This window comes from Aedes albopictus, chromosome 3, assembly GCF_035046485.1.
Source record: "Aedes albopictus strain Foshan chromosome 3, AalbF5, whole genome shotgun sequence".
Taxonomy (NCBI): domain Eukaryota; kingdom Metazoa; phylum Arthropoda; class Insecta; order Diptera; family Culicidae; genus Aedes; species Aedes albopictus.
In genome coordinates, this window is record NC_085138.1 from 180,114,671 (window position 1) to 180,131,446 (window position 16,776).

The following is a 16,776-nucleotide window of genomic DNA, read 5'->3' on the forward strand; positions in this document are numbered from 1 at the left end:
CGCGGTGCAGTGAGTCGTTCACGGTTCAATGGAGGCATATTTGAAGTAGCGTCAAACTTATTCTAGAGTCTCTTGTTCGACTATTCTAATTTAGATATAGGTTTGAATTACCAAAGCTTAGTACAAGTTTACAGAATTTCAGTAAATTTTACCGAAAGTTCGGAAAATTATGGCCGAATTTTAATAATGCTTTGCTGAACATTCGCTAATCTTATTTTTTACCGAAATCAGAACAGCTGACAGCATCGATTAATCCCCTATCTAGAATTCCAATCCAGTTCCATTAATTCCCTATCTAGAAGTCCATCTATTTCCATCTAGAAGATAAGGGGCAGTGAAAATTCGCAGCAAAATTTCAATAATTTCGCAAGCCACTCATGTGAATTTCGTGGTCCCTAAATTTGTGTATGTCTTGTGAAGAAAACTTCAATTATGTTTGTTAACTGAACATTTTACTTATTTTTCGTAATAAATATGATAAAAAATCGAAAAAAAAAAACTTTAATTTAAATGCAAAGATAAATAATGGTATTTCTCTGAAAATAACTTTGCACCAACCATTACACAATTGGAACTTTGTGAGCTAATCAATGCTTAGAAACTGAAAATAAGAAGATTTGTAGTGTATTTTCTCAATTTTGTTAAACTTTACGACAAAACAGATTGATTGATTGATTTGTCTTTATTAGAGACTTTCAGCCCTTGGCTGACGACAAAACAGACACTGTGTCCATTTTTATCTAATTATTCACAAATTGGTGTTTTTGGTATTATGTCAATTTGTCGTTTGGTCTTTTCAGCTCTTAAACATGGATTAGCATTTTTCAATGGTGTTGTAACGCTGAACGCAATGATTTTCTTTCTCAGCCATTCAAAACGCCAAGCTCATCACATGGTTAACATTTATATTTCTCATATGTTACAAATCAACAAGTGTCTTGACACGCTACATGACTAAAATTTTTAAAAAAGTTCCTCAACCAAAACATTTCCATAATCTATCACACGCTTCTAAAACGATGTCCTCTCCTGTCTTGTCAGATGTGTATGTGTATGTGTTGTTTGTGTGTTATATACTCAGTGAAGCCACGGTACATATATTCTCTACTATAATTAAACGTAACGTAACGGTTAGTCAATCTCCAATCCACGGAATGCCTTTGTCGGTGGTTTTATCGCGTTGCTTTTGTTATCCTTGGGTGCCTCTTTCAGTGCAGCTGTGTCTATCAGCCACTCGCGGTAGTCAGATTCGATTTCCTTTTTCTGCTCCGCGTGCATAGTTGCTAAGTCTTCGAAGGGGCCACCGTAGTCCTGCAAATGAATATTTTTAAGAGAAGCTTTGTTTTAGTTGATTTGATCTTAAGATCGTGAAACATTAAGCCTAGCTTATATTTTAAGCAAATGCCAATGCAGAATACACAGTTTTGGTGAAGGTAATCCCAGTTAATGCCAGGCACTATAGTACGGTAAAGGTTGGGTATTTCGCGCAATACAAATCCCATTGAGATCACTAGCCTCTGCCAAGCAACTCCTATCCTTACATCCGCGTGGCACTGGCTATGCTGCGAGCAACCTTAGGAAAGATCGGGTAACGATCAGTTTCTGGGAACTTTGATCGCAGGCTGACAGGGAAGTGGGGTTTGCTTCTGCAAACCTAAGCGTCAGTTCTCCAGGAGGAGCGGCTCACAACAGCGTCTAATCCCTATGTAAGGGCAGCTGATCGACGTCCGAATACCACGGAAGGACTTAAAGTTCAACTGTGTACTATGGTCTCCCGGAAAGTAGGGGGTTGGTGTCTGGCCCTACGAGCCAGCCGTAAAAAAATGTTACCGAAAATCAGCAACAGAATAATACGAACCGAGGATCGACGGCAACGACTCCAGCGAACTAAAAGAACTTGCGATTGGTAACTTGGTACGCGGGACTGTCGATCTCTTAACTTCATTGGGAGCACCCGCATACTCGCCAATCTACTATGGAGCTGCGGGTTCGGCTTCGTAGCGCTGCAGGACAGGATCAATGGTGCAAACGTTTAGATACCATCTACAGAGCTGCGACAACACACGCGAGTTGGGAACAGTTTTCATGGTGATGGGTGATATGCAGTGACGCCTGATCGATTGGTGGCCGATCGATGAAAGAATGCGCAGGTTGAGGATCAAGGGCCGATTCTTCAACTTCAGCTTAATCAACGTGCACAGCCCACGCTTAAGAAACACTAATGATAACAAGGATGCATTCTACGCACAGCTTCAACACGAGTACAACCACAGACACAGAAGATCTACGCGCTCAGGTGGGCCTTGAGGAAGAATTTAGGCTGACGATTGGAAAGCTCAGTATCCACCAGCTGACGAACGAAAACGGTCTAAGGCTCATTGATTTTGTCGCATCAAAAAAATGGCCATACGTAGCACCCTTTTACAACACAGCCTCCCTTATTGATTGAGATCACCACAGCAGGCGGAAAATCGCCATCGTTCGGATTGACGGACGGCACTTCTCCGACATTATCGACGTCAGGACCTATTGTGGTGGTTATAATAACTCCGATCACTACCTGGTGATGGTCAAACTGTGCCCAAAACTTTTCGTCATCAATAATGTACGGTACCAGCGACCGTCACGATACAACCTAAAGCGACTAAAGCAACCAGATGTCAGCTCAGTATACGAGCAGAATCTTGAAGTAGCGTTGCCAGGCGAGGTCAAGCTCAATATGGCCCCTCTAGAGGACTGCTGGAGTACAGTAAATGCAGCCACTAACGACGCAGCCGAGACCACTATCGGGAACGTGGAAAGGATTCGACGGAACGAATGGTTCGACGAGGATTGCAGAGCAATTTTGAAGAAGAAACCCAGCAGAACGTGGAACGGTGGCTTAGCGCCACCTCGATATGAAGCTGAGTGCGAAGAAATTAAACTGCTGTGCTGTTCCCAAGAAACACGGAAGTTCTACCAGAAGCTCAACGTATCCCGCAACGGCTTCGTGCCGCGAGCCGAAATATGCAGCGATAAAGAAGGAGGCTTCATAACGGACGGACGTGAGGTGATCGAAAGGTGGAAGCAGCACTTCGATCAGCACCTGAATGGCGAGGATAACATAGGAGCGGAAGACCACGAACACAGAAGAAATGGCTCCGCCAGTGTAACAGAGAGCGGAAATGAGTCAACTCCCACGCTGAGGGAAGTTAAGCCATTCACCAGCTCAAAATCCACGAAGCAGCTGGTAATGATGGTAATGAAGCTGAACTCATCATTATAGGCCCAGAAATGTCGGCCAACTATCTGCACCGGTTGATAGTCAGGATCTGGGAAACCGAACAGCTACCGGAGGAGAGAAAAAAAGGGGTAATCTGCCCCATTTAAAAGGTGACCATTTTGAGAATTTCCGAGCGATTACCATTTTAATTGCTGCCAACAACCTAAAACGAATGAGTTCATGGGAAGTTATCAAGCCGGCTTCATCGACGGCCGATCGACAAGGGATCAGAACTTTACCGTCTCTCAGACATGGGAAAAAAATCGGGTGCCGGTTCAACGCACGCTGACAGGAAGACGCTGTGGTGAAAATGGCCTTCGTCGAAGAGCTAGAGAACCGTGCTAAAGATTTTCCGGAAGCTGAAAGCGTAGAAGATCGATGGAGCGCCATTAACCCTAAAAGGGATACCTGGGGTCCATTTGGACCCCAGGCGCTTTCAGAGCTCGTCTTTGATGGAACACACTCAGCGAGGTGGCGAAACTGAGGCCATGAAGGTATCCCTTTTAGGGTTAAGAACGCCTTTATCACTACCGGAGAGAATAATTCGGGTGAGATACGCACTCAGAGAAAGCAGTGGATTACAGATGATACCTGGAAGAAGATAGAGGAGCAAAGGAACGCCAAAGCCGCAATAGAGCGAGCAAAAACTCGAGGAGACAAAGTCGTAGCCCATCAACGCTATTCGACTCTCAAGAAGGAAATGAAACGCTCGTGTAGACGGGACAAAAGAGCGTGGGTGAATTGCCTAGCCGACGAAGGCGACCGGCGACATCCGTTTCCTCTACGATGTTTCACGTCGCCTTAGTGGGACTAAGATGAACGCTACGATGCCAGTGAAAGACCCGTCTGGACAGTTATTGACCGACCCAGCTGACCAGTTGAAACGCTGGTTGGAAACCTTTTTCAAGTGTCGGACACGCCGTCTACACCTCAGTATGATCTACCAAAGATTCGACGCATTACCCGTGTCAACACCGGAGCTCCATCAGTGCAGGAGATAGAAACAGGCATCCGTTGCATGAAATCAAACAGAGCCCCGGGGGTCTATCACATATCCTTGGTGAACAGACGCACGAGACGTACCTCCACAATCTAGCTGAAGTCAGAAGGACGACAGTGCCCAGGCTGCACTACCAGCTAACCACACAGCTCTTAGCTGGCGATCTTTGTCTTCGATTGTGGAAGCATGAGGTAGGAACTTGTGAAGACCAGAGCTATGTTGGACGCTCTCCTTTTCGACTCACCGTTTTGCAGCACAGTACGAGACATTTTCGTGCAGAGTACTGCACAACGGTGTCTTGTCCGATCTCATCCGGGATGTTGCTGTAGTAATGCAAGGATAGCACCGCTACTGTTCCTCATCGTAATCATCCTGGCTACTGTTCCTCCTGGATCCTGGTAGGTGCACCTAAATGACTTCGAATTGGCTGATGTCGTTGCTCTCCTAGCTCAACGGCGCTCTGATATGCAGAGCAAACTCGATGTCTTTGCCTATCGCTCTTCGGCGGCAAGTCTTACCGTCAACGTCAACAAGACCAAATCGTTATATGTAAAGACGGTCAACCCTTCCAGCTTTACGGTAGCTGGGCAAGCAGTGGAGAATGTTGAAAGCTTCCAATATCACTTGTGTAGAACGACTGAAACTCTTAACTGTGAACTTTAAGTGGCTACGCAGTCTTTATTCTTGAAACGGGTTTATTGTTTAACCAAACGTTGGGTAAATAATAAACCCGTTTCAAGAATAAAGACTGCGTAGCCACTTAAAGTTCACAGCTTCCAATATCTTGGTAGCCAAATGGCAGCCGATGGTGGTACCAAGACCCACATAGGTGCGCGGGCCAAGAAGACGAGGGCTGCTTTTGCGAGTTTAAGAAATATATGGAAACATAACCAGATCAGTCGACGCACCAAAATCCGAATTTTCAACACGAACCTGAGATCTGTGCTGCTGAACGCCAGTGAAATGTATCAGCAGAGAACACTGAACGACTGCAGGTCTTCATCAATAGATGCATGGTGGCTTCAAATTTATTTGGATTTCCAACGTTGAACTCCGTCATCAAAGCCGAAAGCGACAGAAATTCGGAAGCGAAAGTGGTGGTGGGTCGACCACACTCTACGCATGAGCGGAAACAAAATCTGCAAACAAGCGTTAGACTGGAACTCAGCAGTACATCGCAGCAGAGGCAGACGCAGAGGCTCATGGCGGCGCAGTCTTAACAACGAAATCAAGCAAGTCGACAGAAATTTGACCAGACCACGTCAAAGCGATTGCAGGCAATCACCTAGGATGGAGATCTTTCAATACGGCCCCTAATCATTCAAATCTCGCCGGGAACTGCGTCAAGGTGATGGAATTTCCTGTCTACTACATATTCACCAGCCGGGCATATACCAGACGAGCCGGATCCAACAGCCATGATACGGGAACGTCCATAAATTACGTCACGCAAAAATCGTCCTCCTATGTCACACTTTTTGTATGGGACCTCTCAAATTTTTGTATGAGTCGTCACACTTTGCTTAGCCCCCCCTCCCTCCTCAAAGCGTTACGTAATTTATGGACGTTCCCTACGATCTTCACGACACCGGCCAATTTATCTGTTTTGTGGATGGCATGGATATTATTGCTAGAACATGGCAGAATTGTATACCCGCCTGAAATATGAATTCTCGATGTTACGATAAACTAGGATACTTTCGAGGAGGTGGAAGAATTCGTTTACCTCGGTTCCGGCTTACAATAACGTGAGCCGTGAAATACGAGGGTGCATCATCAGTGGAAGTCGTGCCTATTTCGGATTCCTGAAGAAACTGCGGTCCCGCACTAAATGTACCATGTACAAGACGAAGAAGCTAATAACACCGGCAGTTCACCACAAACACGACCATGCTCGAGGCGGATATGCAAGCATTCGGAGCAACGCGTGCTGAGAACGATCTTTGGTGGCATGTTGAAGAACGGTTTGTGGCGGCAAAAGATGAACCACGAGCTCGTTGCACTCTACAGTGAACCCAACATCCTGAGTGGCTGAAGCTGAACGGATACGGGCATGTTGCAAGAATGCCGAACAACAACCCTGCAAAGTTGGTGTTTGCTAATCATCCGGATGGTACAAGAAGGCGAGGAGTGCAGAGAGCTCAATGGGTGAACCATGTGGAATGGGATCTGGCGAGAATTGGGTGTGACCGACGTTGGTTTATTTTCCCGTTTTTCCGCTGCTCTTACTTCATGTCTCATAGGGTAATCCTATTAAGATTGAGGAGATAGAGCAATGGTGTTTTCGGCAAAGTTGATTAGCATGAACTACGCAATGTTTAGACACAGTTAAAGTTTTCAAATCAAACCCCCTAAAAGTGAGGTACAAAACTTTTTTTCTACATTATCGAGATAGAAGGTTGACGTCTTCAGTAAAGTTATAGCATTGTCGATTCCAAACAACTTTGTTTTAATTTTCACGTCAATGGAGACAGAGACCTGTGTTTGAAAACTTGTCCATAAAACACGTTTTTCAACCAAAACTTCTACAAAGCTGTATTTATGTATCAATATAACACGGTTAGGGGAACTGGGGGTAAGGCGCCCACGTTAAGGGAAAGTCCAATTTTGACCACGAAACACTTAATAATACACACTTTTTTACACAAATATGATGCATCAACATGTTTCCTTCGAAATGGAAGAAACCATCAACCAGTTTTATGTTTTACTACTCAAAAATTCAATGCGGGGTAAAACGCGCCACTAGCTACAGCTTACGCCAGGATGCCGAATTGTGCACATATAATTGGTGTTCTACACAATTTATGCCAAAATTTTGATCTAAATTGTTATTTTAATGTAATTAACTAGGGGTGGGCATTTTACCCCACACATACATCAGAAGTTTGGACCCTTGTAAAAACCTTATAAGGGTAAAATTCGATACTTTTTTCGCCAGAAACACAAATAACAAAAGTGTGCAAAACAATTTATGACGATAGAGAGAAGAAATTTCTTGAAAATTATGTAAAAAAGTGCAAAAATTTGACAGGTCAAAATTACATCAAGAGTAACGAAAAGCATTTTTTTGTGTTTTTGTACAATTTTTATGGTAAAAATGTGGCAACTCAAATGTTAAGAAGCATTTTTATTCTTATTTAAACGATTCCAGTTGAAAAAAAGTATAAAAAATTACGTGGTTTGCCTAAAACAAGGGTGGTGCAACTTGCCCCCTATGGGCGTTATGGCCGCAGTTCCCCTACTACTATCGCTACTTACTTTTGGCATAAGATCAGCTCCCAGTATGTCGATTGGCCCGGAAGTTGAAAACTGCAGCAAACCAAGCAGCTCCGACTTAATCAGCGGTTTCACCAGAGCCATCACCTGATTGATGAATGAAGCCGTGTGGACGATGTAGATTTTTTTCAGTCGAACAGGATGTGCATCCTGAATGTAGCTCATGAACGTCCTCAGTGGACCGAACTGTACCCGCGCCAGATGACCCAACCGCACGCCTTTCATGTCGAAAATTACAATGTAACCCTCGATGGGACCGTCCTTGCTAATCTGGACATCGTTAAACATGCAGAATGTCTTTACTGCCTCGCCGAAGTTCATCCTCGATGGATCGGTATCGGACAAACGGTAACACAGTAATCGATATCCTTCCGGTGTCAGCTTTGGTAGCGAAACCATGTGGCTGAAAGACAACAAAAATAAACGAATCAGTAATGCATGTCTGCCCGGAAAGCGGGACGGGATCAATGTGGCGGCCATTACGTCATGTTCAGCACTAACTGCACCCCCGTCGAGAGCACATCCCGATTGTCGAAAATATCCGGCGCCGTCGCATGGATGTGAGCGTATTTATACAGGGCCTTTTTCGCATCCTCCAAATTCCATAGGCACGCATGGAGAAAGAGATGAGCGTGGTTTTTTGTGAACGCTGGAAACCGTGGCTGCTGCTTGATCCTGCAAAATGTAACCGAATTAAGCGTGATTGATTGGAGTTTAAACGTATCATTTTTGATAGAAAAAAAAACTCATCATCGGCATAAACAAGCTCATGTGTTTCTCCGTTCAATCCATTATAGAACGGTAAGTGATTGGAATTCAACAACCTTGAAAAGCTTAGGCTTTTTTAGGCAAAGGTAAAAGCTTTGTTTGTTAAAAAAACACACTATAGACACATAAAATCGAAGACAACTGAGATTGTTGTTTACTTCTAGTTTTATTTGAGCTGTATACAAGTTTGAATAACTATAAAAATCACAATTAGATTGGATGACTGTTTGATAGTTGCAAATATATTGACAAAAACTGAAATTAGAATAAACACTTAAGTAAGCATTCACGATATGATTTTGAAATGTCACTTTATTATGGAACAGTAAAATTGTATAAATTTTGAAATATTTATTTTGATTTACCATACGTACCATTCAAACAACACATCCACGTCCTTGATGTATTCGGTAGGCACCTCTTTCGGTCCCGGACAGTCTTTATAGGGATGTGATAAGGTTGTCATTTTGGCACTATTTATTGGCTATCGTTGCTTGATTTACTATTTATGTACACTAGTGCTGGGACTCTCCGCTACAACCCATCAGCATTTAAGAATTAAGATTCGGAAGAAGAGTGTGAAATTTCAGAACAAAACTTCGGTAGCAAGGATCGATGCTGCTCTCTGCCTGCGGAACATTTTGTCCACAGCTTCGAAGAATTCGAATAAAAACCAAATCTGAAACGGAACAGAGCAAAAATATCGCACATGATTAATTCATCCTCAATTTCCTGGTATTGATTTATTGAAATCAGTTCAACCAGTACATCTAATTAACCGCCACTTTCAAGTTCAACGCGCTATTTAATTACCAAACGTCATTTCGATCGATAAGTTCTGACTAATTAATGCACAAACGGTTTGCGATTCACAGAGGCCTGTCCGATGAAGTCGGTTATAATAATGAAAACCGGTCAGTGCTTTGTTTAGTCGCGTCGTTGATTAATTCACGGCCGTGTCTGGCCGGTAATTTACAAACAATGCGAGCAATGCCGTTCCGAACCGATCACATACAATTGAGTGATTACCACCTAGATTTTGACGACCGCGTTAATTAACATATTGCTGCATGTTGTGATGCGTTGCTTCATGCGTGAAAAATATTGAAATTCCATTTGATTGCTGTCTAAATCTGTTTGATTATATTGTCAGTGATTCTACATTTAGCGTTTGAAGGCATCCACTAAACACTGACTCAACAATTTGTCGTCCTTGGAATTGCTCAATTTATAAAACAGACAATTTGTTTGTGAGTTATCTTTCTTGTTTTTTTTTTCAATTAAATCATTACCAGATTTTTGCATAACTTTCAATAATTATTCTATAATATAGAAAAATATAATATACAGAGAATAGACAAAATGATCGGGACCTAGGCAAAATGTTTACTTTTTAATAAATCTTCAACTAGCTGTAACTTCTCGAAAAGTGCATCAAATATTCTCATACTTTCACTGTGAGATGAACTAGTTGTGTATCAGTGGTCTAATTGTGAAAAAGATCGATATATTCTTTGTTAGAAAGATTCAAAAAAGGTGTAATTATCCTATAGCCAGCTTTGAGATTTTATATTTCCGGATTCAATAAACCGAATGCAATGAAATTTCAAACATTTATGACTTATATACTGAGCTTTGAAAAACCGTAAATTCTTATTAGAGTTCCTGTCGGAATTATTGAAAGAGTTTCTGGAGAAATTCCTGAACAGACTCTTGGAGGAATTCTTAGCAGAAGTTTTGGAGGAATGTCTGGAGAAATTCTTGGAAAAATTCTTGGAAGAATTTTTGGGGGAATTCTTGGAGGAACTCTTAGAAGAAATTTCGAGGAATTTCTTGAAAGCAGAAATTATTGGCAGAAATTGTTGGAATTCCTGAAGGGTTTTTTGGAGAAACTACACCGATAAAGTAAAGAAATACAATAGTAGAGCTTGAAGAGCTTGAAGGTCTTAATTCCAAAATAGTTTGGATGACCGAGATCATCAAGTGAATGTTGCTAAGTTATCAGAATTGCACTATGAGGTTCTACAAGTAGAGTAGGTTAGATTCGTAGTGCATTCACTACAATGAAAATACTGATATTTCGACTCATACTTCAAAATACATTGGCTCCAATTGTATGCCAGTGAAAACCCAAATAGCAACACATAGAAGTACTGGTAATATTATGAGGAGCAACAAACACAATCGTGAATGAATTATGCCGATTGAGAGAAGAAAAACAAGAGTAGAACCTGTAGACCTTGAAGGTCCTAATTCCAGAATAATTTCCAGAAAGCCTGGAATATCCCATGAATGTACCAAAATCGTTACAGTTGTACACTGAGGCTCCATCAGCAGTATAGACAACGTTCCACAAATATATTTTTAGAATTGAAGCATGATACAATATGTAGATATCGTTACCCGAACTTCAAAGTGTATTGGAGACCATTGGTATTTCACGGAATATCCTACTACAGCAATATCGAGTTGCTCGTAGCATTGCGAGGTCTTATGGATATCAAGGTGACTACACCACTACACCCTTGAACAGACTGAACATAAATAATGGTAGATGTTTTTTTATCTGTATTAACGAGATTTTTAGCCCTAGGCTAGTTCATCTCGGGGCCCACGCTTTACTTCCCTTCCGAAGGAAGAACTCACATTTCGCATGTTTGTCGGGAGTGGGATTCGATCCCAGGTCCTCGGCGTGATAGTCAAGTGTTCAAGTGGCGGAATCGATTCCCGTTCCGGTCGGGAAAATTTTCTCGATTCCCTGGGCATAGTGTATCATTGTACTTGTCTCACAATATACAAATTCATGCAATGGCAGGCAAAGAAAGCCCTGTGGAATAACAAAGAATAACTGTGGAAGTGCTCAAAGAACACTAAGTTGAAGCGAGGCAGGCCAAGTCCCAGTGAGGACGTCGAGCCATTAAGAAGAAGAAGAAGAAGAAGAAGAAGAAGAAGAAGAAGAAGAAGAAGAAGAACTCAAGAATGAAGCATGTGTCTACGTTTTTTTTTTGTGAACTCATTAGTATTTTTTCTAAAGAATCCGAAAAATATTAAATAAAAACTGTACTCCACAATTTTTTCCACTATTGCATTGTAGGGAATCGTTTGGAAAAGTCGGACCGGTATTTCGTAAAATTATCAAGACGTGGTTTTGTGCAGATGTTGGTTGATCAATAATTTCCACAGAATTTGGTCGTTACACAGGAACGACAAACACATCTTGAAAATTTTACATTTTAAAAAATTTCCTTCCAAAAATATGTTTTATAATTTTTAATAATTTTTCCGATTTTTCCAGCCGGTTTTCCTCAACAGTTAACATATTTATAATTGCACACCTTATTTGACAAAAATATGGATGTAAAGTTTTGTTTTTCAACATTCTTGTCATGTTAAATTTGCAATTGTTTCATCATTATTTGGAAGGACCTACAAAGAACGAAGCAGTTTTGATCCATGTGCCTTTAATAACGCATAGCAACTAAGCTAGCTATGCTATCAAGTTGCGGTCTTCTGCATTTTAAAGCTGCGTTATTTATACTTTGAACTACCATACATTTTGAATTTCAAATTTTTATGGCTATTTTTCAATAATGAATTTTATTTCAAAAAAATCGTTTCCTTCTTGTAATTTTCTTGCATGACTAATATTCCAATTAGGTTTATTTTTTTCCAAAATGCATGGCACATACTATTCTGAAATTGAAAACTATTTATCATACATGAACAGTAATTTTATATTTATTAACAGAATTCGGGAATCAGCAATCGGCAAAGATTTCATACTTTTCTTTGGGATTTCTCAGAAAATTCTCCTAAAATTTTCTTAAGAAATTCTTAAGGTTTACTCTAGAAATTCCTCCACAATTTTCGTGGAAAGATGCAATTTCGAGTGTAATATTATCATAAAAATTCATCATTTCTTTCAGAATCTTCTCCAGAAGTTTCCGTTAAGAAACTGAGATAAATTTCCAGTTTTTTTTTCAGAAAATAATGCCTAAATTTCTCCATGCCTTACTCAGGCATTTATTTAGAACAACATTTAACAGATCACAACCACGATCTTTTTGCCTGTCTAGGGCTAGTAGTCATCATCAAACTACTAGTACCTAGCCGTTCAACACGAGGACGTTAGGCAAAAGGGTCGTCGTTGTGATTGTGTTGTTCAATTATGGCCCTCTGTTAATTTTCAGCTTCTATTCAATTTCTCTCGTCGCACACTTGCGATTCTATCCACTTTCATTACTTTCGTTACTCCCTCCTTCTTTGAGTAGTATTAAGTTCACCGAGAAAAACCAATAAAAAAATCAATTATCATTTCTTCGGATTTATTCAGACCTTCCTTCAGGGTTTCTTTTCAGATTTTTTTTCCTAAGATTATCCCAACAGTTACTGCAGAAAATACTCCAGAATCTTTTCCTTACCATTTTTAATTGATTTTTTCAAGAAATTTTCCTAAGAACACATGAAGAGTGTTCTCCAGTTTTTCCAAGTATTATTTCAAAGATGTCTAAAAACGGTTTTTTTTTTATTTCTCCTGTGTTTCTCCAAACCATTTATGAAACTGTTTCGTGGTGGCTAGTCAGCCTTGACAAAAAATAAAACACTATTATTTTATTCTGTTTGATGTTTCGGTCCGTTTCGAAACTTCTTTATGGACAGTTACAGAGGTCTCGGCCAATGTGGTTCGGTAGAACCAGTAACTGTCGTTTTGGCTCGAATTTTCCCGCGTAAATGTAGCCAAATTTGATGCCCTATCGGGGGAAACCCGTTCCAAAAATAAGAACTCTGGAATTTAGAGAGATTTAGGTGAGAAAGCAATGCACAACGGGCCCAGAGCCGTATTTACGAAGACAAAAATGTTTGTGCCTATGGAGCGGACCTGGTGTGATGGTTAGAGCACTTGACTATCACGCCGAGGACCTGGGATCGAATCCCACTCCCGACAAACTCACAAAATGTGAGTTCTTCCTTCGGAAGGGAAGTAAAGCGAGGGTCACGAGATGAACTAGCCTAGGGCTTAAAATCTCAAAAATACAGATAAAAAAATATTATTGCCTAAACCTTAAGTTTTAGATACATGGTATCTTTGGGAAAGTTTCGTCATCTTTTTTCTCATCTTTGTGAAATTAGGATGATCCCTCTAGTCTAGCTGATCCAAACATCAACTTTTTAAAAATATCATGTACATTTACAGAATGTTCTACAAAAGAAGTTGTAGAAGAACTAATTTGGAGCAAGTTTGTCGAAGAGACCATTATTCTATCTCTTACGATTCCTATTTTATATCTATCTATATCTATATATATATAAAAATGCAGTGGCATACGTTGGACCGCGCATAACTTGTGAACGGAAGGTCCGATTTTGATCGTCTCAGTTTTGTTCTGTAAGTTTTCACCCAAGGAAGGTTTATGAGGCAAAAAAACATGGCAATATTGAGAGTTTTTGAAAATCGATCTTCCATACATTTTGTGACCGGGGACTTGGTCTTGGATAGAAACTTGAAACGTCAAAAAACGCAGTAGGCAAGACAAAGTTTGCCGGGTACAGCTAGTTTTATAAAAACAATCATGTTAAGATGGTCCATAAAATTTTGTTTTCTTGTAATAACTTTTTATCCATTCGTTTTCGTAAAAACTTTGTTCCGAGCACTTTTAGACGACGCATATTTTTTCCAAAGAGCACGATGTGCTATCTCTCATAGTTAAAAATATATTGGCTTTTTTCTTCAAAAAAAAATTTTTTTTTGAGAAGTCATATCTCAAAAAGAAGTAAATGTATTTTCAATCGCTTTATTGCATTGAAAAGATCATACTCTGTTCTATTGATGGTGGAAAAAATTGCTGGAAACGTTTTTTTTGTTTGAAGCTTTTTATTGAATTTGAAAAACACGATATATATCAGTTATAGAATTTTGAGTTTTTGAATGCTCTAAAAGTGTTTAGAAAAAAGTATTGTGAAAAAAAATCGCAACCATAATAGATAAAATAATGGTTTCTTCGGCAAAGCTCCAAATATGTTCTTCTATAACTGTGTAAAACATTCTGTGAACGTACATAAAACTATTAAAAAGCAGATGTTTGGATCAGCTAAAGTAGAGGAATTTCACAAAAATGAGAAAAAAGGTCGAAAATATGAAGAAACTTTCACAAAAACACCATGCACCTAAAACTTAAGGTTTAGGCACAAACACTTTTGTCTTCGTAAATACGGCACTGGACCTAGTGTGCAATGGTGATTGGCTTTCCTAATGTAAAGCAATGGTAATGAGATTGTTCTAGGAGTTTTCAAAGGTATCTCTAAGAGTTTTAAGGGATTTCTTGAGGCAGTCCTCCAGGATTTTTTTTTAGAAATTTCTTTAGGAAATGCTTAAAAATTCTTCACTATTTTTTCTACAATTTCTTTCAGAATTTCTGAAATTATCCCTGGAAGAATATCTAAACAAATTCAGCAGGGATCTCTAAAGACTTCCCAGGAGATATTATGGAATTACAAGAGCAATTTCTTTAAAAAATCCAGGTTGGAATCTCTGCAGAAATATCTGGAGGTATTTCTCAAACAGCTATTGGAAAACCTTGGGAAGAATTTCCGAAGCAATTCCTGTAGGATTAAGAAGAATTTAAAAAAAAAACACCTTTGAAGAACTTTGAATGAAATTCCTTGGGCATCGTAAAAAACTTATAAAACGCTAAATGGAGAGGGGAGGGAAGCGTAGAGTTGCGTTACGGTTCATATAGTTATTTGTTTTATTTTCATGCAAGGGAGGGGTCTTAAAAGGTCCATTTTAACGTTACGTAGTTTGTGTACCATGCCTTGCCGAAAATTCTCTATGCTCATGGTCATGCTCATGCCTTGCCGAGCATGGTCAATTAAATGAAAAACGTCGTTTTCCCATAGTAATTCCCATACAAATTTTGAAGGGCTTGTGCACTCTCAATTTTCAACCAAATCAGCTCAATTTTTGGGAGAAGACATGAATCTGGTTACGAATCGAATAAGCGTTGTGGAGTAAAAACGATTTTTTGAACCACGCTAATATGTATCTATGTATATTAATAAAAATTTAATTTTAAAGATGGGATGGAATGGAATTTTAAAGAAATTTAAAAATTTCAGAACAAATCCCTGACATTCTGACGAAGTCTCTGGACATCAAAGTATCTCCTCAAACATTTCAAAAGCAATACCAGCAGACATTTTGAAAGAGTTTCGTGATCAGGAAGGTAAACTTCCTGGATAAACTTCTCGAGAAGCCCTTGGTGGAATTTCCCAGAAATAGTAATTAAGGAATTTATTTTAAAAAGCTAGGAAAAGCTATTACAAGTTCTTGCAGGATTTTCTGAATGTATTCTTGGAGGAATCTTTGAACAAATTACTGAAAAAAATGAATACTTGGAGAATCGCAAATACAACCATCTGCAAAGATCCCTAAAAAAATCCCTTAAGAAATTTGCAAAGGAATTTCCGTAGAAATTCCTAAGAAGTATTTTTGAATAATTTTCATAAAAAAAACCCTAATTAATCCACCTAGCGGTGATGGTGCCTTTCTCGTGCTTTGAAAATATCCTTTCAACAAAACTCAAGCGACATGTTGCTGACATTGACATACCGTCGTGCGGGGCTACTTTTGAAATGCGGGGCTACTTTGGACACTTTTGAATATGGATTTTTTGAATTCAAAATATGGTTCAAATCTGTTTGATGTCTTAGGAACTATTATAAAGCAATAGTTTTGCCTGCATTTGGTTGAAATTATTTTCCAAACAGACCGTTTATTGCTTGTCAGGACGCGAAAAACATCGAATAAACCAATATAATATACATAACGTATCAGAACATTTGGTCTGTAGGCATTGTTTCTACAGTTCATAAATTTCAAAGGGTTGATCAATTCATTCAAAATGTATCAACGTAGCATATACAATCGATTATTTGTATCGTTATACGTTATAAATGACCGTTTCGCCCAAATAAAGGATTGATGGTCCCTTTTTTCAGGCTATCTATATAGCAATATCACGCTGCTCATAACACCAAAGGTAGCACAGAACCATCTTAAAACGCATATTTTTATTGAAATTATGTATGATACAGTATACTACAGTACTGGTACAATGTAGTTTTCCAAATAACCCTGGAATTTGAAATGCAGTTTTGTTATAGATAAAAATGTCCAAAATAGCCCCCATCCGGTTCTATATGAGATGTGCCCGATTGGTGTATGAACAACTTTTTTTGTTTATTGATGGATTTAGCTCAAATTTTGCATACATCCTACATACATACTCACAATTATTGTGTATAAAAATTGCGGAAATTCATTCACTAGTCTGGGAGTTATAATGTCATAAAGTTGAAAAACCATGAAAAAGTGTATAAAGAAGCCCCGCACGACGGTAAATACAAAATGAAAACTGCTTGCTAAAACTACTGAATATGGATACATTTTATATTAGCATAACATCCA

The 16,776-nt window shown here is 39.5% G+C and overlaps 1 protein-coding gene across 1 annotated transcript in view; it reads right to left on the minus strand.

Moving 5' to 3' along the window:
- Window positions 1–888: 888 nt before the first annotated feature.
- The window catches only part of LOC109403283 (alpha-tocopherol transfer protein-like), a 31,789-nt gene continuing 15,901 nt past the window's right edge, over window positions 889–16,776 (minus strand). The window contains exons 2-5 of the mRNA XM_019676088.3: window positions 8,684–8,988; window positions 8,025–8,216; window positions 7,524–7,944; window positions 889–1,311 (exon numbers count right to left, since the gene is read on the minus strand). Coding sequence (XP_019531633.1) covers window positions 1,132–1,311; window positions 7,524–7,944; window positions 8,025–8,216; window positions 8,684–8,775 — 885 coding nt within the window. The 5' untranslated portion in view covers window positions 8,776–8,988 and the 3' untranslated portion in view covers window positions 889–1,131. The remainder of the gene's footprint in view (window positions 1,312–7,523; window positions 7,945–8,024; window positions 8,217–8,683; window positions 8,989–16,776) is intronic.